This window comes from Lissotriton vulgaris, chromosome 1_2 (genome assembly GCF_964263255.1).
Source record: "Lissotriton vulgaris chromosome 1_2, aLisVul1.2, whole genome shotgun sequence".
Classification (NCBI taxonomy): domain Eukaryota; kingdom Metazoa; phylum Chordata; class Amphibia; order Caudata; family Salamandridae; genus Lissotriton; species Lissotriton vulgaris.
In genome coordinates this window covers 113060702-113084966 of record NC_141686.1, presented here as the reverse complement: position 1 = coordinate 113084966, position 24265 = coordinate 113060702, and the positions used below count along the sequence as shown (strand labels likewise).

General features: G+C 46.5%; 1 protein-coding gene across 3 annotated transcripts in view; it reads left to right on the top strand.

Moving 5' to 3' along the window:
• Positions 1-24265, top strand: part of TBXAS1 (thromboxane A synthase 1) — a 542795-nt gene that overhangs the window by 113161 nt on the left and 405369 nt on the right. For all 3 annotated transcript variants that reach the window (XM_086952948.1, XM_086952950.1, XM_086952949.1), the window contains exon 2: positions 6202-6359. Coding sequence is in view for 2 of the 3 variants with exons in the window: in XM_086952950.1 (XP_086809076.1) it covers positions 6274-6359 (86 nt within the window). In the remaining variant the exon portion in view is untranslated. The remainder of the gene's footprint in view (positions 1-6201; positions 6360-24265) is intronic.

Genomic DNA, 24265 nt, shown 5'->3' with positions numbered 1-24265 from the left:
GTGCATCCTGAAGAAGGCAGCAAAGGAAAGATAAACCACACCTAAAATAGATGGTTTTACTTTATTTAGCTGAAAACAGCAGTTCTTTTCCCCAGAAAGTTACGTGAATTTGCATCAATTTGCTATAAAAAGAGGTGAAGGGCTGGCTGTAAGTGTCCCTTCCCCAAGGCAGACAGTCTTTGGCATGCAGAAATTAAACGGAATGTTTGAATGCTTATATTGTTAGCTACATTCAGTGTTTTCAACTCCGTGCACATTATTCTTCCCCTTCTAGTTTGCCCAGTAAGGTCTATACTGTGTTTAAGTATTTTGATAAATCCATTCTTCCTCGGCCCCCTGCAGGGTACATGGAGGGGCCCCCTCTGGACTCAATCTGGAAGTGCGGTGCTGAGGGGGGGCCCTGGACATTGGGGCCCCGCACTGCGGGAGCCTGTGTTAGGCCACTGCACGGAATAGAATGCTACCCATGCACTGTCTCGGGGTTGCCCTTTTAGGGAGCTGGCTGTTACATTTTTTGAGGTAACAGTTCAACATGCACTGCGCTATTGGTGCCCACTGTGGGGGTTGGCATAAGTGATATCACCTGTACTGTCACACCCCTACAGCAGTGCTCGCCTACACATTTTTAATAGACTTTTCTGGAAGGCATCTGGCTTCAATCAAATGATAGCCAGCATCAGGCCAATGTTGACCTACCCAGCAAATGAAGAACAACATTCATATATTCTCATTAGGATTCAATTGAAGTAAATGATCCTATCGATGGATGGCTGTTGGGCAAACAGCTACTACCCCAACCCTTCCTTGCCTAATCTATTTTATATCTTCAGTTGAGTAATATTTATAGGCGCAACTACATCGTTTGCAGCTGAGATTCTTGCTGGTTTCAGATTGTGCTACCCGACTTCCCCAATTTCGCCTCACCCTGTGCTACTTCTCCCCGGCTTTTGAGGCAGTCATGCACTCTGTTCCAGCACAGCTACTGTCTTGACACCCAGCAGGGTGAGCGTCATGAGAACCTGCACGGCACCCAGGGCCACTGGAAGTCTATGATTCTGAGGCCTCTGCTTTTTCACATAAATATGAATATACCACATTTTCCACATAATTCGTCATCTCCTGCATAATCTGCAGGTTTTAACAGAATAGTATTTCTAGCTCAAATGGATCAAAAGTTACAAAAATCATGGCAACATGTATTAATGCGTAGTGAAACGCCCTTCACAAAGGTTAATTGGTCATCTTTTATTTGGTTGTTTCTGTATTTGTTCAACTGGTACTAATGAGGTGAAAGCTTTACCTAGACAGTATTACTATGCGTAAACATCACAAAATAATCAGGCAATGCAATTAAAAAATGTGCCAGAATATGCTGCATACTTTGGGTTTTTTGCCACATTATTTAGTCAACCCTGCCACATAAGTCGGTTCTCCCATGCCACATAATTCCAGTGACACTGCCAGGGCCCCAGCAGAGTGAGTGCCAGAGTCATGGGCACAGGTAGTGGCCAAGCACACAATACAGCCAGAACCTGAGACGCCAACATAGCCAGAGTCCAGGACATAGCAAAGCCTGCACCCAGGGCCACGAGCATCCTTTGCTTGAGGTCCCCGCAGAGCGAGAGAAAACCCATCTGCGCCCACCAGGAACACATTGTCCAGAAACCCCGGTACAAGCTCTCTTTAACAAAGAAAGTGACACTATCCTTCCCACAAGCACATTTATAACTACCTTTAAGTCTTTGTACTCTCACAACAGAGAAAGCCCTGCTCCATGCCCTCCCAGATTCCGCATTGGCCTCCTTAACCGCTAAGGGGGCGGGGCGGAAGAGCGGCGGGCGCATGCTGGTGACGGAACCGCTCCGTCACCAGCGTCAGTTACGCTGTGCTTATGACGGAGCAGTTCCGTCATGGCCCCGCCCGCTCAATAGAACGCTCAGCGCAGGTGCGGAATTCGCGCCGCGCATGAACTGCTCCGTCATCAGCACAGCGCCACCGCAGCTGATGACAGAGCGGTTCCGTCATCCGCGCACAAGGGGTTAAAGGATCTTACATACTGCAGCACGCCTCATCAAAGGCCTGAATAAATATGACCACACCCTCTCCACCCTGATGGAAAGGCACTAGTTTCCATTCCCTGTGCTAATCACTTCAGAACCAGCTGCATCTTCTACAAAGCCATCATGACAAGCTCGCCACCTGTTTGGCTGACAAGCTCACCTCCTTTGGTGGCTTCTGGCACACCAGTAACCAGGACACCATCAAAGTGGAGACAGTCAAACACAGGAAAATCAACACACCTAGACTTCTCCAGAATCAATAAATGACATTCGTATATCCATCAGGACAGCCCCAAGCCTGCTCCAATTCAGGAAAGAGCTAAAGGCATGCCTCTATCAAAGACACTACATATCAATGCAAGAACACGCCTTTTCTTCTCTCAGAATCTGGCAACTCTGCAGATTGGTCGTCGACTGTATCTTTACTGATGACCCTGTACTGTGCTCCTCTGCCTTTTGGCTACGTTTGTGCTATACAGATTTCACTTACATACATACAACATACAGCAAACATTCTGCCCAAGGCAATACAGCAGTCGGAGCATGAGGGCCCAGCACAATTAGTGCCACAGGCACCAGCACAGCCAGTATCCATGGCTGCAATACAGCTAATGCCGGAGACTCCTGCACAGCCAGAGAACCTAGTGAAGTCCATACCCAAGGTCACAACGCTGCCAGAGACACCTGCGTAGTCCGTGCCCAAGGCCACGGCAGAGATAGTGGATCTAACAATACCAATGTGTAATGCTCCCCTAAAGGCCCCAGCACAGTCTGTGCACAAGCCCAGCACACCCAAAGACAAAGGCCCCAGTGAAGACTATGCCCAAGTCCTCTCACAGTCAATCAATCAAGATTTATAAAGTGCGGCTAATCACCCAATAGGGTATCCAGGCGCTTGCAGGCCCCGGAGGCTTATTCGAACAGCCTGGTCTTGAAGGCTATTCAGAATTCCGGAATTGATGTGTTTTTCCGGAGGTGCGAGGCGAGACTGTTCAAGGTCTTTGCGGCGATGTGGGAGAAGGAGCGTCCTACACTTCTACTTCGGTAGATGCGGGAGTATGGGCAAGTGAAAGGGAGGCGGAGCGTAGTCTTCTCGATGGTTGGTGGAAGTCCAGGCGGTAGTTAATGTAAGCAGGCCCTTGGTTGTGTAGAGCCTTGTATGCGAGGGTCAGCAGCTTGAATTGGAATCTCTTCTGTATGGGGAGCCCAGGAAGTTGCTTGAGGTGGGGTGTGGTGTGGGCTCGTCGGGGAATGCAGAGGATGAGTCTGGCTGTGGCCTTCTGTAAGGTCTGAAGTCTCTGTAGAATGTGTGCATCGATTCCTACGTAGAGGGCATTGTCAATTGCAATAGTCCAGTCGGCTGGTGATGAAGACTGCGTCTCGTATGTAGGGGTAGCCTCTTGAAGATCTTATATAGCATGCGCAGAGTGAGAAAACAGGTGGAGGAGATGACGTTGATCTGTGATTTCATGGTGAGCTTGATGTCAATGATGATTCCGAGGTTTCTGGTGTGGTTGGAGTGAGTGGGTGAGGGTCCTAGGTCTGATGGTCACAAGGAGATGTTCCATGTACTTCTGCCAACAATCAATACTTCCGTCTTCAGTCAGTGCCTTTAAGACTCCTGTAGTCCGCAGATCTAGCATCCTCCCAAGTGGCAGTATTGTTCTGTGTCCTTTCAGCAGTATAGTCGCATTCCACTGATTGTCGATATGATTACAGTGGAGTATCATGGCCTCTGTGTCTTGCCAGCCTTAACTATTCCACCTAGTGGGGTCATGGTGTGAATGTAGTGAACTGAGCAGGAGTCGCCCCAGATCTCATTATACTTGATGACCACCATTTATGTGCGCAGATAAGGATTTAATGCGTTGTGCTTATTTCCAACTCTGGTGGGATGTGTGTGGCGAGGGCTGGTGTACATATAGGCAATGTAAAAGTTCGAAAAAAATGCTGTGGCAATCACCATAATTGTGAGTTTCTTATTGTGTAAGCAAGCTTATGAGGGAACAAGGCACTAGTTCAGGGAATGTCCCACACTTCCCAAGTCCAACATATTACCATGGCTTGCAGTTCATCACACTAACACAGCTTATAATGAGCATGTTATCCCCAGCTCCTCAGTTCAACAAATGCCCGTGCAGTTTCCTCCTCTGTACCCTTCTGCCATAGTTGGTGTACCAGTGAAGTCTTCGTCTAGGTCCATGATATGAGTTTTGGCCTTGAGAGACTGGACTGGGATTTTTTTTTTTTACAATTTTTTTATGATTGATATTTATATTCTGTAGTTCCAGCACAAGGACAGCCGAATGTTTCACATAATACAATATACAGTTGCACGGTTGTAGTTTGAACAAGTTCTTTTTTAGGCCTTTCCAAAAAGCAAGTACATTTAGGTTGTTTCTGAGGTTTTTAGTTGTGTGGTGTTGGCATTTTGAGGAAGTTTGACTCTGTCTCTATTATGTGGATGTGACCAGTACAATGCCCCAGAGCAACACTACTCGGACACAAAAAGATTGGGTTCCCTTAGATCAGTCGCGGCCGGCATGACTCGCAGGTGGGGGAGTGGAAGAGTGGGTCTCCTCTCTCTGTGTCCTGGGGCCGATCAAACAGTCAGCGCCCACAACAGTGGGCGAGCCACTCCTCCCCTGCTTGGAGCAGAAACGCCCACCCGCCCGCCCCCAACCAAACCCTGCCTTCTTCTTTCTCTCAGTGCGAGAAGCGGAAGCATAAAGTGGTATTCATAATACCATTTTATGTTTTTGTATCTCGCACTGCAAGAAAGTAGTGGGTCGACGCTCCTCCGCCAACGTGGAGGAGCCCCCCCTGCATTTAGGGTGACCAACCTTCGTAAATTTCACGGACTGTCTGTTATTTTAGTATGATGTCTGTAAGGCGACCGTAAATTAAATTGGGGAATTTCAGGAAGATATGCTGTTCTCCTACGAGAGCCCTCAAGAGTTTAAAAGTTTCCACTCTGGGCCTCTCGCACCTATCTTGCAATCTGTAGGTTGAGGCTGCCTACAGCAGCCCCTCCTGAACCTCACAAAGACTGTGGACTGGCCCATAGTTATTCTGAGACTGCAAACGATTATCACAGATAGAATGGCAATGGGCCCTATTATAGTGAGAGCATGTGGTGTGCCTTCTGCTGCCCAAATCTTGATTGCAGAAAGGGCCTGGTGTCCCTTTGCAAAGCTGTGCGCATACTGAAAAATTGTGAAGTGCACGATTGTCTCAACCTTATATAAACTTATTTTGACTTGTACTTATTTTGGTTGTCTATTTATTTATTTATATACTATTGTGCGACCTCCTCTGATATGTCTGTAAAACGTATGTTTTGTCCCAAATTTATATCCTGAATTTTGATCTTTTGTCCTGAATTTTAACCCTTTGTCCTGAATTTTTACACTGACCATCATGAATTTGCACCCATGCCAGTTGGCCACCCTACCTGCATTAGACACATATGCCTTGCTCAGTGTGCGCAATTGCAGGCCAGAGCTATCTAGAACTTTCCCAAGAACATATTGCTGAATACCCGCATTCCTACCCTCTTGTCCTGCGTGCCTACTTCCGGCCCGTTATCCACAGTGCTCCGTGCTGTAGACAGGCCCAGGTGAGCTCTGCGTCTGCGCCGGCTGCTATGCGCTTCGAGGTGACGCAGGTGGTTGCGTGCTGGCATGTGCACGTGCACTCATGTGTAGCCCTAAGGGCGCCCTCTACCTCATCGCATGGATAGTCACGATGCCTTCAGCTTTTCCAATATGATACTGCCAATTTATTTAGCTTCGGCCTCAATCTTGAGTTTGGTCTAGAAATTCCCTGTAACGTGCACAAGGGCTCTTGTATTGTAAAGAGTACTTTATTGTATAAATAACATAATTTATTTACAGCCTTGACTTGTGTACTCCGTCTGGGGGGGTCCTCTCCGTGACAGAGCCCTCAGGCCTTTGCTTCCCTGTAAATATTTATAGCCCTCGTGGTCACAAAAGTTGCTGTTTCATCCCTCAGACGTGGAGGAGCGAGAGCGCGGGTCCCCCCATGCCCCCCTCGCCTGCAGGAAGCGAAGTGACTGGCTGGAGATAAGCGTGCTTGCAATGCCTGGGCTCAGCCGTGCCTTTCTCTCTCCTCCTCGCAGGTCTCGGTTCCTGTCAGTGGACGCGGGCCCGAGGTCGTGCAAGGGAAGGACCCTGCCACCCAGCACAGCAACATGGAGCCCGGGAGCCCCCCTCTGGAAGTGGGCGGAGCCGCCATCACCGTGACCCTGCTGGCCGTCGCCCTGGTGCTCCTGTACTGGTGAGTGGAGCAGGCAAACATTCATTGTTCTCAAGTGCAGTTTTATCAAACCCTGGAATGAATTGTGTGCACAGCCTGTTTGCTCGACTGTACTTTGCCATGCACTAGCATATCTCCAGCAGGGCCTGCTCTAATGTAGAGGACGCCTAGGCACCTACAGCAGAGAAACCATGAGATATTGCCCCTATTCCTAACCCTCCCCCTCTCCCAGGAGTAAGGTGTGCTATAAGTGGTGTCTGTCTCCCGGCAGTCATATTGCCTTGTGCATGTTTGAACCAGCTGTGTCCTTTGACAAGGTGACTAGACAAACTGACTGCCATAGCTGCCAAGTTATCCAGGTCCATGTGTGACTAGCTTGTCCAGTCCTGTTTTGTCCTAAGAATTCTAGGTATTGTAGTTTTATGAATCCCCATATACAACCAGGACTACATGTCCCACAATTCTAAGGGAAAACACTGGACAAACGAGGACCTGCAAAACTTGACAGCTATGGACTGTGCATGTGATGTATTTAGACTTCACTGAAGCTTTTCATACCACTTTGCACAGTCGATTGGTAAACAATTGGTACGCCTGGACTGCAGTACCAATTTGACTTTGGTCCTCTTTGGTGAGTGTCTTATTTTTTTATTAATTCCTGATGCAGACCATTTTCCGTAAGCAATTTTCTTAAACCTAACTTTAGATTCAGCTTGTGAGGGACGACGAGGGGAATGGACACCCACACACATCTATTCTATCAATCGAGCCAACTTGGTGGTCTCTCTCAAAATCTTCTTGCTTCCTTTTTATTTCCCTCAACCACAAGCGAACCCATAGCAAGCGCCTTTGTGTCATCTACACTCTAAAAACTATTTTGATTCCATCTGCCTGGTTCTCAATTGCCACTCTTAGCGACAAATTTCAGTGACTGCAAAACCTTGCAGTGTGACTTGTCTGTGCCCTTAACATGATTGATTAAGAATCACCCAGGGCTTGTAGATCCCTTCAATGACTCCGAGTAGTCCAGATCATCAGATTTGAAATTCCCTACCAGCTATTTTGCTGCGTCCAAGACTCCTGCCTCTTCGTTCTTGAATGACGGGCTAGAGCACTGACTCCCTCTTTGCAGCTTCCATGTAAAGTCTGTAGGGATGAATGAATGCATGACTGGTTAGCTACTTACTCCATCTTATGTCGGGACAATTCCCTGTTACAGTTTATGTTAACTGAAAAAAGGACAGCATGCTTGTAGTAACCAGACCTGATATCTACAAAATGCATATAAACTCCCCATTGTTTGACATTTTAAAACCATTCTAAGACTCTATTACCATATATATAAAATAGACCTAGAGACCCACCTTTTAGATGCTTACACAATCTTACGGCGGTATGATGACCTATTACTGCATATGTAAACTAAGCGAGTGTGCATGTAGCAGGCAGAGCTTAATATCAATGACAGTACATCATATGTCAACTGGCCTAAAATTAAACATGCATGTAGCTACTACGTTCTCCATCTTACCTCCGTACACATTCCCTATTGCTGTATATGTAAGCTGGTCAAAGTACAACATGCTTGTAGCACCCAGACTTAATATCAACTAAATGCATCTAATTTCAATATCTCAATAGCCTTGGTATTATGGGCAATTGTGATATTCCATTATTATATATACACAAAATTAACTAATGTTCAATTATATTTATTACAATCTACTTCGTGGAGTGGTGTGGCTCACTGGTTAGAGGCGGCAGACCATGAAGCCGAGAACGGCCCGGGACCAGGGTTCAATTCCCGACGTGGCAGGGTCGTGGACCAGGGTCAGCGGACTCGATAATTCTCACCTCTGTGCCTACTCTAACCAGGGATCACACTCGGCAACTCTGGGCATTAGCTTGCCTCATCTCTACAACGGCCCCCCATATTCGCCGGGATGCTTGGTTTCACCTTGGAGATACCCAGTAGGGACTATCTCACAGGGATAGCCAGGACGGGTTCCCCAGCGGTCTACAGCACCACAACACCTCAGGGCAGCAGTGCGCTTTACAAGACACATACACACACACACACACACACACACACACATTGTTTAGCATCACGATTCTCACAGTTATACCGGCTCCAATCACAAACATTTCATTTATAATTTGATTTAAGAGAGATTTAATGTGAAAGTTCTTTCAGTTCTGTCTATATTGAAATCCAAAAATATTTCATATCTAAGAAATTACAGAATCTTGCTCCTATCCACCAAACCAATCAATTACGATGACTGATTCTAGGGGATTCAGTCAAATAATTATTAAACATCCAAGCAACACCAGTGAGGAAGACTGCCCCTCTCCAACTTCTACTATATGTGGGAATACTTGTCTGAACAGCACCAATCATGAGAATTGTCCCTGTGCAACCTCTTCTCATGACTGCTTTTGGCACTATAACAATAATGGAGTTCATTCTCCATATTCAGACCCTTACTGACTGCTCCTAAATGGCAGATCCATTTAGCTTCACACCTTCGTAATATCAGGGCTCTCACTCCTTTAATAGGCTTAGTTGTATATCCAGACCGTGAAATCTGAGCTCTCTGACAGTACATATTAAGAATGAGCACAACGAACAAAGCACTATGTGGGCCATTATTCTTAACTGCTCTTAATTGCTCCTGAATCCTTCATTTTAACTACCATGTGGTACTCCCCACATATACTTTCTTACCACTGCAAATAATGACATATATACTGCACACACTTTGTTACAATTTATAAAGTGTGTTACGGAAAACTCATTGCTTTTATTGTAACCGATTATTTACAAACCATTTTTTCTGTCTTAACAGAATTGGGGCAAGGGTACATTGAAGACACCCTTAACCTTGCCCCTTTACTGCTTTGGGTGAAAATATGGGTGAACCCTGATTTGAAGTTAAACCGTCAAATTATCACTGACTGCATGGGTAGAGACAGAGTTAATGATATTAAATGGCTGAGCTATATTAAGTCTGCTGCTACCCATTTGGGTCGAGTTGACTTGTATAGTAACCCCGAGAGGCTGTGTAAGGAAGATGTTAATTGGATCAAAACACAATTTTTAGAGTCCAAGAATATGCGGCGAGAAGCACTAGAATTAGAGAAAATTACTGTGAGGGCTCATTATATTGTTGTATCTACTATGTCCATTCAGCCATATTTAAGGGTAGTGAATAGGCCGTATCATCGGTGGCTTCTCACCAAATTCCGTTTCAACCAGATGCACATTCTTCTAGGGGAATACCAGAAATGGAATAAACCAAGGGATAACATCCCATGTGAATGTGACTCCTTCTCCGATCAAGACCTGACCCATTTTATGTTTTTTTGTCCCTTTTTTGCGGAGGGGAGAAAAAAATATATACTACCGCTGCTGAGAAATAGGGGATTCATGCAAGTAAAACCTGCTTTACTGTTTTTGCAAACTATGGAGACTTCTATTGTAATGTATGGGGTCGCAAGTTTTTTGGTGGCAGCCATGAGAGCCAAACGTCTCAGATCAATAAATCCCTTAAATCCCTTAAATATTGACTGAATCATGTAAATATAGGTGTAGTATTACATAGCCTATGTTTGTAGATTTGTATAAATATCTTGCACCATATAGCTTTTTAAATATTTTTTGAAACTGCCAATGAATGAAGTATTTATAGAATATATTGTGAGAATGTATCGAGGCGTTAGATTTACCTTAAAAAGCACAAGTAAAAAGTTAATAGGAAAATCTAAATGTAACATCCGCCCCCGTTTTTCCCTCAGTAATTGCTCTTTTAATGTTTTTTACTGCCTTTTAAATATTTTTTTTAAACGTACACTACATCACTGAACCGTGTTATTGAAATATGAATGAATTGTTACTCCCAACGTTATATTTCTGTACATGTTTCCATATTGTTTTTTATACCCTATATGCATTTATATGTGTCTATGTAGTATACTTTTATGATTTTAACTAATCGAATAAAGTATTTTTGACTCTGACTCTGACTCTTACAAACCTTGCAATTGTTACAGGTAAAAAAAAAAAACCTATAGGGCGATACAGAAAGCAATTCTCAGTGGTGGAAGATAACTGGGACTAATCATATTTCTTATAGTAGGTACCCCTTCTATATGTTGTTCTTAGTTTATCACCCAAAAATGGTGCAAGCCGGACACCCCTTTTAGTATGTTCCAATGTCTTCTAAGAAATTCTAATATGTTATTTCAGTCTTGATTGTATGTGGTGATAAAGGATATCTCTCCATATGATGTATCCAGTATAGTCTTGGCGGCGAACGTATTCAATCTCTTGATCTTTTTTATATTCTTCTTTGCCACATTCAAGTATGATCTATTGCATACCCTTCTCGCAAATCATTCCTCCAGATATTTTATTCCTTTTTTTAAATTGTCATTCTCACTATATTTTCCTCTGATGTCGGTCCTTTCACAGTATCTAAGCTCAAGTATACTGATAGGAGCCATCTTGTTCCTAAACAGTCTTCGCTCAACCGAATATTCTTCTGGTACAATTCAACATAAAAAAAGATATTCTGTTTATAAATCATGAACATATTAAACCTCACATTAAAGGGGTTGTTATTTAGATAATCCAGAAATGCATTCATTTCTTGACATGACCCAGTCCAGATCAAAATCTCATCATCTATATATCTCCCCAAAACAGAATATGGAGTAGTGAAGGAGGCCAATAGAATGTCATGAAGTGTTTGGAGGCTTGACACTGCAAGACATCAAGAGTAGCCTTGATTAAGCAATAAGTATATTAGCAACAGCAGTCACATGTGTGGGCACAGTCCATGTCAATGAGGCCTTTACAATCCTAGCATCCCATCTTGCTCCCATATTTGGCATGCACTAAATGAGGTTGGCTTTCGTGCCATTGTCTTCCTAACTCAAAGATCCTTTGAAATGCCTGTGTGATCTGTAGCCTTCGAAGAAAGGACTATAACTTGGATGCCAGAGGCTACAAAATAAGGGACCACAGCTATTTTAAGGCCTCCTTCCTGGCTTTCACAGTGCCTTTTATGTCCAAAAACTTGATTGTTGTATTGTCAAGATGCAACATTGAAGCTTAGATCTTTCTATTCTCCTCCTGACCTTGAACGTAATGATTTCATATATTGTTGTGAGTCTGAGGAAACTTTTAATACCTATTGTAGTCTTCCAGCTAGAATTCAAGTCATATTGTATTTCGTGAATAGCTACAAAAGAGTAAAATATTAAGCCAATAAACATACTTTTCTCCCAAAACCACTTCAGGTAAAACTGTAATCTTCTAATCCTGCCCCTGTGTCTGTAAGGGCAAGTGCCCGGTGCCTTTCCCCCTGTGTCTCTCAGCAGTATGTCTCAATTGCCTTACGACCTTTGAGTCTCCAAGCATGATGGGCAGGTAGCCCCAAGATTCTGGGAAGCTATTCTTCACCACCTGGGTAGCGCCTCCAAGTCTCATCTCTAGGAGTGTAGGGTATTGGTACGAGGGAGTGATGTGCCTCACTTGAAAAGAAAAAAATGCAAAACAACAGTTGATGGACAGAATGCAGAACAATGTCATACATTCACCCCAGAACAGAGATCTGGGCCTAAATCCATCATTTTTTTGCACTCCACACCACCCCAGTTCAGACATGGCATATGACATATGCAAATCAGTCTGACCCTGTGCCTCATGGGAACAGTCCAGCTAGAACTGCCAAGCCATGCCTTCCCTGGACCGGAAACAAGCTTCCGAGGACCGGTTTCTGGCATTCCAGCCGTCTTCAGCCCGGCTTGCTTGAATACAGTGGTGTGGAGTGCATGGGACTCACGTCTGAGCACACCCATCCCACTCGGGGTGACAAATGCAAAACCACAGTTGATGGACAGAATGCAGAACAATGTCATACATTCACCCCAGTACGAAGATCTGGGCCTAAATCCATAATTTTTTGCACTTGAAAAGCCAAGCACCCGAGAGAGAACCATACAGGCCCTTAGCAGAGGAAGAACACCACATAATTCACTGACTACAAGCAGACCATCTCATGCCTGCAGTGTAGTAGGAGCTGATTCAAGCCGTACAAGTGTTTTGGCCCTTTGCACACGCAAGGGTACCAAGTCACATGAAGGTGCAGCATACAAACCCAATAGGCGACGTCGCTTAGTACCAGTATCTACGGTTTACAACCCATTTAACAACCCCTGAAAGAACCAGCTCTCTGGAATGATGCAAGCAGCCCTGGGTGAAAATAGATATAAGAAACATTTAAGGAAATGAAACCAAGGAAAACAAATTGTTCCAACTGTCACAGCTTATTTCTATCTTGAACAGGAAACCAAACATACCAGTGTTTCTTGCGAAATAACACGACACTGCACGTGCCATGGACTATAAAGTCTGTGAAATAAAGTACCACATATGCCATCTTTTCACTGTTTTATAGTGAAACTGAAAAGGATGTGTGAAGCCTGAAAATCCAACGTCAGATTTGAATAGTTGTACCTTGTGACCACCATTATGAGGCAAGGATGGAGTTGCACAATGGTACACATGCCCTTTGTAGAGATGAGTTTAGTCTTTCTTATATATTTAGTATGAAGGTCATATGAAGAGGTAAGATACTCAGTACATACATGTTTGTAGCACACTCCATTGGCAAGTCATCGCTAAGCACAGGGGGCATAGTGCCTAATGCATAGAGCAGCGGCCATTATCCTCCTTGACCTCAGTGCCGCTTTCGATTCGGTTAATTTTAACATCTTTATTGAAAGGCTTAGGAGGGAGGTGTCAGGTGGAGCCATCTCTTGTATCCAATCCTTCCTCAATGGCGGAACATTCCAGGTGTGTGCGGGGGAATCCACCTCTAGGTCATTACCTCTCAGCTATGGTGTTCCTCAGGGATCCTCTCTGAGTCCCACGCTTTTTAACGTGTATATGAGGCCACTGGCTGAGGTCATCCAGGGTCCAAGTTCTCACTTACGCGGATGACACTCAGCTGGTGGTATCTCCAAATCACCCGCTTAATGTTTCATCTGACCTAGAATCCTGACTGGAGAAGGTAGCCACCTGGATACAACATTTGTGTCTCAGACTTAATGGAGACAAAACTGAAATCATATATCTAGGTAATACATCCAAGAAGGAGCTCAAACTGTCATGGCCAACCTGTCTGCCCCCCCGGTCCTGAAGTCTAAAATAAAGAGCTTGGGCGTGTGGCTTGATAAGTCTCTTAAATTCGACCAGCAAGCAGTGGTAGTGTCAGGGGTCTGTCACAGCATTCTTAGAATGCTGCAGAAAGTCCTTCCCCCTACTTTCCATGGGGGCAAGGAGAATTATGGTCCAGGCCTTGGTCCTCTTGCGCCTGGACTATGGCAACTCTTTGTACCTAGGAGCACCTAAATCTACCTTAAGGAAGCTTCAGGTGACACAGAACTGTGCCGCACGACTTTTGTTGGGTTCGTCCAGAACGCAGTCAGCCATGCCCGGTTTAAAGACCCTACATTGGCTGCCCATAGAGGAGAGGATTACATTCAAAGCCCTATGCACTGCCCACAAGATCCTCACGGGTATGGGCCCCCTCATCAACCAGTCCCTTATTACGGCACATCGTCCAAGGAAACTACTCCGCTCGGTGAATTTAAATCTAGCCACTATCCCTAAAATTCAAACAATGCGGAGCGGGGGTCGCTCCTTTTCATATAACACAGCAAAATAATGGAATTCTCTTCCCCTGAATCTGCGTTCAGAGACATCCCACCTCACCTTTCGGAAGGGTCTTAAAAACTGGCTATTCCAGAATATCAACTGGTAGTCACTTCTCTATGCCTGTGTTCTGCCGTTAGCGCTGGTATGCCTCATTGTAGCCATGCGCTTAATTAGTGTTAATTAATAATAATAATAATAATAATTCTGACACGTTTTCTGCTTTTTTCTGCCTTCTGATCAGTTTTCTGACTGCTGCTCCCTCTCGGTCTTATTCCATCCTCGCTGTTCTCCTCTGTTCATGCCCGCTGCTGCCCCTGTGGCCTCCCTCTGTTGCTGGTTTCCCGCCTCCCAGCTGTGCTTCCCGCCCCCCTCCCCTACTTAATGGCGGCTGCTGCGAGGCAGTGTGAGCAAGACCCCTGACCTCCTGGTCAGAGATCTGCTCTCCCCCCGCTGCTCTGCTGTCAAGCGCCTTCTTCTGCCTTCCTCTGCTGCCCGTGCACCTCTTTATGCCTTTTTCTGCCTCTAACCTGTTTTCTGCCTTTTTCTGCCTTCTAACCTGTTTTCTGCCTTTTTCTGCCTTCTGAGCCGTTTTCTGCTTTTTTCTGCCTTCTGACTGTTTTTCTGACTCCTGCACCCTCTCTGTCTTATTCCATCTCTGCTTTTTCTCCTCTGCTCGTGCCCGCTTCTGCCCCTGTGCTCTTCTTTCTGCTTTCCTGCCTCCCGCTTTTCCACCTCCCAGCTGCTCTTCCTGCCCCCTCCCCTACTTAATGACGGCTGCTGCGAGGCAGTGCGAGCAAGACCCCTGACCTCCTGGTCCGAGAACTGCTCTCCCCTTGCAGCTCCACTGTCAAGCACCTTCTTCTGCCTTCCCCTGTTGCCCATGCATCTCTCTCTGCCTTTTTCGGCCTCTAACCTGTTTTCTGCCCTTTTCTGCCTTCGAACCCGTTTTCTGCCTTTTTCTGCCTTCTGACCCGTTTTCTGCTTTTTTCTGCCTTTTGACCCATTTTCTGACTCCTGCACCCTCTCTGTCTTATTACATCCTTGCTGTTATCCTCTGTTCGTGCCCGACTCTGCCCTCATGCCCTCCTGCTGTTGCTGGCTTCCCGCCTCCCCGCCTCCGAGCTGCGCTTCCCGCACCTACTTAATGGCGACGCGGGAGTGCGAGCAAGACCACTGCCAGCGCCAAGAACCCTTGTTCTCCTGCCATCCTCCATTACAGCCCAACCGACCTCCTTGCACTCGACCCCGGAAGAAACAACAACTGCCAGAGATCGATGCCAAACACCACCCACGGCCAGTTCTCCTGCCGACACTGCCGACAATCCTTCACCATGAACAGCCCACCCACGTCCGCTGAACCCTCAACGGACGCCCGCACCACCGAAGCCCTGACGTGCATCCTCCTCAACATGCGCTGCCTCCACAGACACACCACGGAGATCTGGGACCTGCTCGACACCATCACGCCAGATGCCGCCTTCTTCACAGAAACGTGGACCAACGCTACCTCCGCCCCCGACATCGCCAACACCATCCACGATCCAAAGAAAGAAAGGACCGCCCCCACCGCCCAGGAGGAGGACTCGCCATTGCACACAAGATATCCCTCTGACTCTCCACCTCCAGCACGAGCGACCCCCTCTCCAACACAGAGCACCTCCACTTCAAGATCCAAACCAGCCCCAGAACCACGCTACGCAGGACCTTCATCTACAGAACCCCCGGGCCTCACACCTCTTCCGCCACGACCATAGCCGACCTACTCTCACCCCATGCCATCGCCGCCACGGAATACATCCTTATCAGAGACTTGAACTTATACCTCCACAACCAGAGGGACCCCGACTCTACCACCCTCCTCGTCAACCTCGCCAACCTCTGACTGTAGCAGCTCGTCACCACCCCCACCCACAAAGCCGGACACACACTCTACCTCATCTTCACAGGAGGGACTAACCTCAATTTCAGCCACACCACGCAGCCCCTCTGGACAGACCACCACTGTGTACACTTCACCTTCAACACCACCACCGCACCCAAAACCGCCCCACGACTTCCCCAAAGGAACTATAGCAAGATCACAGAGGAAATCCTCAACGTCACCCTCCTCCACGACCCCCCCCCCCTCTGGCACGACATAGGCCAACTCAGCAGCAATAGAACTACACCGCTGGATCTCCAGCTGTGCTGACAAGCACGTACTCCTCCACCACCCAGTCAATCAATGCCCCATGAAGGCAGCCTGGTTCACCACCAACCTCCAAGAAGCCAGGCGCTCCTGCAGACACCTCGAGAAACTCTGGCAGAACAAGAAAACCACTGAAGACCAGAACAACTATAGGAACGCCATGAATGAATACCACCAGCTCATAGAACCACCAAGAAGACCTTCATAAAGAATAAAATCCACTCCAATGCCAGTAATGCAAAGGAACTCTTCAACATCATACAACAGTTCACCACAACACGCCCCAACGATGCCAGGATCCAAGAGAAGGCCCTGGGCTGGACCACCTCCTTACTGTCCGGCAGAACATAGAGTGTCCGCCTCCCCCCTTTCCACTCCGAAGCCACCGAGATAATCTGCGGCGTACCCCAGGGCTCATCCCTCAGCCCAACGCTGTTCAACATCTACATGGCATGGCACCGCTCGCCCACGTCGCCCGACTGCACAACCTCAACATCATCTCTTACGCCGACGACACCCTGCTGATCCTCTCCCTCACCAAGGACCCCCAAACCACCAAAACCAACCTCCACAAAGGAAGGAAGGCCATCGGCGACTGGATGAGAAACAGCCGACTGAAGCTGAACTTGGACAAGATGGAGGTCCTCATCCTCGGATCCACCCCCTCGACCTGGGACGACTCCTGGTGGCCTACCACACTAGAAACAGCTCCAACACCCACCGACCACGCACGCAACCTAGGACCTTGACCCACCCCCTCTCACTGCCGAAACAGGTCAACGCCATCTCTTACTCCTGCTTCAACACCCTCCGCAGGATCTACAAGTGGATCCCCATGGAACGAGAAGGACGGTCACCCAGGCCCTCATCAGCAGAAGAGTGGTCTACGGAAACGCCCTCTACGTAGGAGCCTCAGCCAAACTCCTGAAACGGCTCCAACGCATCCAGAACTCCTCCGCACGCCTGATCCTCGACATCCCTCGCCGCAGCCACATCACACCCCACCTGAGAGACCTGCACTGGCTCCCCGTCAACAAAAGTATAACCTTCAAGCTCCTCACCCATGCACACAAGGCACTCCACAACACCGGACCAGCGTACCTCAACACCCGACTCAGCCTCTACACCCCCATCCGCCAGCTCCGCTCTGCTGACCACGCCTTCGCCACTGGCCCTTGCATCCGAAGAGTGACCGCCGGCTGCAGATCATTCTCCCACCTCGCCGCCAAGACATGAAAGACCCTCCCCATCCGCCTATGGCAGACCCATGACCTACTGACCTTCAAAAGACTCCTCAAGACCTGGCTTTTCGAACAGTAGCAGTATCCCCCTCCCCTTAGCGCCTTGAAACCCTCACGGGTAAGTAGTGCGCTTTACAAATGCTTTAATTGATTGATTGACCAAACCCCCCAGTGAAGCCACTGACGTCCCTCCATCCCAGGACCTCTGCAACAAGCTCAGCTCCTACTTCCACATAAAAGTGAAGGTCCTCTACGACAACTTCAGCGAACATACTCCTGACATCACCACCACCGACAACCGACCAATCATCATCACCTGGAAACTTGCTGCCACCGAAGACACCACGAAGACCATGAAGAACACCCACTCAGGAGGTGTCACGGACCCCTGCCCGCTGCACATCTACCACAGCTCCATAGCTCCCGAGCTGAGCTGGACCATCAACACTTCCCTTGAATCTGGCATCTCCCTGACAACTGGAAGCGGGCAGAAGTCAAGCCCCTGCTCAAGAAACCTTCGGCCGACCCGGCAGACCTGAAAAACTACTGATCCATCTTTCTCCCTCCCATCGCAGCCAAAGTCACTGAGAGATTCATCAATGCCCAGCTGACCACCTTCACCGAAGAGAACGCCATCCTCGACTACTCCCAGTCTGGATTTCGCAGCAACCACAGCACAGAGACTGTCCTTCTCGCCGCCACCGATGACCTCCGCATGCTTCTCGACCACAAGCACACCGCAGCTCTTATCCTACTAAACCTCTCTGCAGCCTTCGACAACGTCTCACACCGCACTCTCGCGGCCAAAGTCCACAACGCCCGAATTCGGGTAACTGCTCTCTCCGGCAGAACGCAAAGGATGAGACTCCCTCCCTTCCTCTCCAAACCTACAGAGATCAACTATGGAGTACCCCAACGATCCTCTGTCGGCCCCATGCTTTTCAACATCTAAATGGCCACCATCGTCGGACAACGTGGGCTTAGCATTGTATCTTACGCCGACGACACGCAGCTCATCCTCTCTCTCACGAAGAACCCCGAAGACACCAGACTCAGCTTCCAAGAAGGAATGAAGACGTCGCAGCCTGGATGAGCGACAGCTGCCTAAAGTGAACTCGGAGAAGACTGAGGTCCTAGTCCTTGGACCTTGCCCCACAGCGTGGGACAGCACCTGGTGGGCCCCTGTTCTTGGAAACCCACTCACACCAACGGTCCACACCCAGAGCCTCTGCATCATCCTAGGCTCCTCCCTCACCATGACCTGTCAGATCAACGCCGTCGCCTTGACCTGTTTCAACTCCCTAACTAGAGCAGGCGGTAGAGCCTTCTCCTACGTCGCAGCAAAGACCTGAAACGAGCTCCCAGTCAACCTCAGAAGCTCCCCTACTCTGAACACCTTCAGGAAGATACTCGAGACCTGGCTCTTCGACTGACCTGGAGCAGCACCCTCGCCTCCCCCCAGCGCTTTGAGACCCTCACGGGTGAGTAGCTTGCTTTACAAATCCCTGATTGCTTTATTGACACAGGGAAACAAACGCACTGGGGTCAGAGTGCCAGGACATCCACTGGTGAAACAGTGCTGGTGACAGAGTGGCAAGAGACACGGGAGGAAAGGGGTGAAGAAAGGCACTGGGGACATAGTTTTTAAACACAGGGTTAGAAAGGCAATAGAGACTTTGCCCTGAGAGACGGACGAGGAATGGCACTGGACATAGTGGGTAGAGATCCATTTGAGGGAAGGCACTTGGTGTCCTGGCGCTGATTGAAATAGGAGAGGCACAGAGAAGCAACCTGGTTTAGCTTGTGTATAGCAAGTTTACAGAAGGGAAGTACCAGTGTTTGTCAGCGAAGATGGAAAAGACGAGAATTCTACAGGTGAGCCGCAAAGATTGATAAAGTGCAGACTCCAAATTTGGAAAGATGGTGTAACAAAACAAAAAGGAGTCTGGCTGATGCAGACATCGTGGTCCTAGATGGCCTATACCAGTTCAAGCAAGGGCCTGGTCTTGTGTACTTACCCACTTCATGAAGACTGCTCAACAGAAGGTAGTGGTACACAGTGTCAACGTCCTGCAGAGAGATCTAACATTGCCAAGGTAGTCGAGCAGCCCATACCAGATGTGTCGGAGGATATGGTTTAGTACTGATATAAATGTGGTTTTGGTGCAGCCACATTGGCTTTCACTCGGAAGGCTGTTGGCCATCAATAATTGAGAGATATGGCATTTATTTTCCTTTTTAAGATCTTAACTAGCAATGGCAATAGAGAAATAAGAAAAAAAGTTTCATACAAGATGGGTCAGCATTAAGTTTCCTCAATAAAGGAATGACAAATGTGAATTTCCAGACATGAGATACATGGGCTGTGTCAGAAGCAATGCACAAGTCAAGACAAGTGGAAGTTAGAGGGCTGCGAAAGATTCAGGGGGACATGGATCAGAAGGTGGGTTGGATTCAACGGAGGCCAGAAGAGCGGGAAAATCTTCCCTAAGAATAGCAGGGAAAGAGTTGAATTTAGGAGCGGGTGAGGATAATGGAACAAGGCTGGGATTACTTGGGGGTTGTCAAAAAAGATTGGCAGATTTTGTCAGACTTGTGAGAAAAATATTCAGTTAGATCATTGTGCAAACTTTGGGAAGATGTAGCCTGAAGACAACTAGGAGCCTGGATGGACTGAAACACTTCAAAATTCTTTAGATAGGTTGCAAGGATTGAAAATGCTGACAGAGAAATAGGCAGCATTGGCTTCTAATAGAATCCTTTCAGAAAGTTTGTTCTGCGGGTTCGACAAGATCAAATCTCCATAGATGTTCACATTTTTTCACAGTGGGGGTTAAACATTTTTAATGCATTAGTGCACCTTGAGGCGGAAGGAGTTTGATGGTAAGGATGAAAGATTTCAGCAGGAAGAACTACATCAATGGCTGAGGAGTACTATTCTTTAAAGTAATGGGCCACAGAATCCAACGAAGTGAAGAAAGACTCAAAGGCAAGGGATGAAGACATTTAATTTCACAATCTTGAAGGTTAAGATGACTCCAAGGACGATAAAGCTTGGGATCCGGGATGGGAGGGTCAAAGATGTTAATTTTGTAGAAACCAGGGAGAGGTAATACTAGAAAAAGCAATAGGGTAGTGCTTAATCCAAGCTGGGGTGGAGGGAGGGTGCACCCAATTAAAGAAGTAGAGGCAAAGTTTGCTATATATAGTCTGGTTATAGGGTTGGGCCTGGAGACTAATTGCTCAAGAGTGGGAGTAAAATTACTGAAAATGTTATTGTTGGGTGTTTTGGCCCACATATTGAAGTCTCCCAGTGAGAGAAACTGGGAGTGGCTAATCCCCAGCATAGACAATTTGCATTTGTAAAGTTGCTATATTAAGATGGTGGTCTTTAGCGGAGGATTCCACAAATATTAAGTGTTTTAGAGACTTTAGGCAAAACATTTATGAAACACAGTATTGTTGAAAGGGCAAGCTGAAAAGAAGTTAGGTCCGGGTATGTCTCGAATGCAATCCTCGGTGATGAGTAGAATATCCAGTTTATACCTGGTTAATAGATCCAAAATGTGTTTACATGTTTCTGAAGCGAACAAGCATTGACCAATATGCAGATCATGGAATGGGAGACAGAAGAGGTAGTCTAGTTCTGCTTTGGAGTGGAAGTAGTCATGTTAAAGATAGAGCCACTGGAACTCTGATTACATGAGGGAAGATTGAGCCATGAAATACTAGATGCTAATGGGTGAGGAATAATAGTTGAATTAAGAGATAAAAGCATCCTCTTGGAATAAAGAAGGCAGGGATTACCTAGGATACCTGTTTTGGGTCCTATTTGCAGAGGAAAATTATGACTGACGCTGGCCCTGCAGACAGGGATATGATAAGTGCAGACAGGCTTGCCTTTGGCTCACCTTCAATGTGCCAGCAGCATGCCCGCAGCATGCATCTTCAAGTCCATTTTGTTTAAATGCCCTCTGCCAATCATCAAGCATGAGGCACGTCTCACTCGGCTACGCAATTTGACCTAGTGTAGCCGAAGGAGAAAATAGGAAGGTAAAATAAAGAAGACTGGAGCCCAGGCACCTGGTGTTGGAGCCTAGCTCTCTGAGCACTGCATTTACTGGTAAAAAACATAAACATCGAAAATAACAAAGAAAATAAAATAGTGTGGAAATTTAAAACATAAAACAAGAAAGGCTAGCGTGGTCACGTAGAGCTTCTCTCTACGGTAAATTGATTTCTGTAAAATTGAAGGAGGAAGACAGCGATTTTACACATGTACTACTCTTTAAATATCTAGCATGCTACTTTTTAGAAGATGGTGTGTGTGTGTCTGTCTCTTGGGATCCCAGAATTGATAGTGGCTCTAGGTGTAGGTATGTAATATGTCAATGTTTCCATTTGGAGTTTTGCTGGAGTGAGTGTATTGGATAAGGCGCTCCGTAAAGCCACTACGTCTTTAAATGTTTTACGCTTCAGTCTGGGGTGTAAATGTGGTTGTTCAGAGGTTGTTGCAGATGTGGCATTTTTTGGAAAGCGTACACCTAGTTACATTTCAGCGTTGGAGCTCTTGCCAAATCTTTGGTTTGTCTCCTAAATGTACTAATGGTCCCATAGATAAGGTCTTCTGAAATTCAGACATTTAGATGATAGGCACACATGGGAGTTGCGAGAAAAGGAATATACCCTGCATTTTGAACCACACCAATCAGGCTACTAGCGAGCAAGGAGAGTGAGTCTGACCGCCCGAAGAAGTGTTCAGAAGGGGGCTGGGGTTGAGGTTGGAGGGGTGTCCTCCTCCTAAAATCCCTTAATTTTTTTTTCTTCAAAGTCCTATTGCATTTTGTAGGAATTTTGTTAGTGAAATGTCTTTCATATTGTTGAGAAATGGCACTCATGGAATAATAATTTAACTAAAATAAAAAAAACAAAAGTACTGCAGTGAGCTGAGTCTGACTCTGTGATGTTGGAGGCACCATTCCTTTACACCTCACCTGAGGCAGTGTATGCGGTGATGCCTGCAAGATCTTTTGTGAATTTACACTTAATGGGCCCTTTACTTACTATCGGTTGGCTTCATAATCTCTCTGATTTCCTTTGCTACTCATTGGTTTGAGTGCGCCGGTTTCACTTTTGCTCTTCATGTTTGTCTATGTGATAGAGCATGGACCAAGTACTGATTTATGTCTTTATTAGTGTCCTTCCGCTGCTCGCGCTCGGATGGAGGTACTTTACCACTGACTTATTTACTGTTTAAAAGCTCAAGGGTGATACTGCAGCGACGGACTTATTTCTTGTTTAAAAGCACTTTGTTCTTTTTCCAAATCTAATCTTTACTACAAAGTTGCTTTTGTATTATTCAGGACAACACTGTAGCCACTCACTTACTGAATGTTAACAGATATTTTCTTTCATTTCAACGTGCAATGGTACCTCTTGTTAAAGCAGTTCATGTGACTGGCTGTTTTTCTCTGCTGTGCCTCTTTAAACTGCTCACACTGTAGCCACGGAAAGCAGTTTGTACCGCTACATGTTTTGGTCTTCTGTTTCTCTTCTCCTTGCTAACACTGTTGTTACGTACTTATTGAATGTTTAAAAGCTTCACAGCGATACTGCAGCGATGGATGTCTTTAATGTTTAAATATACTTTGTTCGTTTTCTAAATGCAATCATTACTCCACCTTTGCTTTTAGATGTTTCAGGGCGACACCATACCCGCAGACTTATTTAATATTTAAAAGCATTTCCTTTTCTCAATGTGCAATTTCACCGCTGTATTAAAGTACCTGTTTTTCTCTGTTGTGCTTCTTCTCTGCCTTAACTTTGTAGCGATGGAAAGCAGATTGTACCCTACCATACTATACAATGGCAGTCCATACCATACCATACTATACAATGGCAGTCCATACCATACCATACTTTACAAAGACAGGCCATAGCATACCATACCATACTATACAATGGCAGTCCATACCATACTTTACAAAGACAGGCCATAGCATACCATACCATACTATACAATGGCAGTCCATACCATACCATACCATACTTTACAAAGACAGGCCATAGCATACCATACCATACTGTACAATAACAGGCCATACCATACCATATCCTACCATGCCATAATATACTATAAAATGATAGCCCATACTGCACAAAAACAGACCATACTATATTGTACAATGACAGGCCACACACCACACCACACCACACCATAGCGATGTCTGTGAAAGATGTAACTCTCCCACAGCTGATTTTCTACACTTGGCATGCGAATGCAAGGTGGTTGCTGAATCCTGGAGCAGCCTGTACCAAACCTTGAATGACATCAGCCTGGCGCTCCAGACTGAGGCTCTGACAGCACTGTTGGGCTGGGTCAAAGCGGTATGTAAGCACAGTAGGAAGTTTGTTGGTTTGGCCCTGCTCTTGGGAAAGTGCTGGATTGCTATGGCATGGGGAAGGGGAGCACCCCCCTTCTGTGGAGAAAAGGCTTCCAGATTTTGCATTTTGCAGCGCACACTCAGAAGCATACATGCACTGCGGCCTGTGGGGTCACGGGCGAGACACATATGGGGCTCATTGAAGACTCCTTACTGGGAGGGAGAGTAATGACAACGATGAAGGAGGGGACTCGTGACACCATTGGAATATTGAGACCAGATCATGAAGAGGGACAAACGTGGCTTACAGTAGTAAGGTCATGCATCATTACGAAAACAAAAATAAAAAAGATGGTGTGCATACTGACAAATGATGCTGTCTCTGGGTG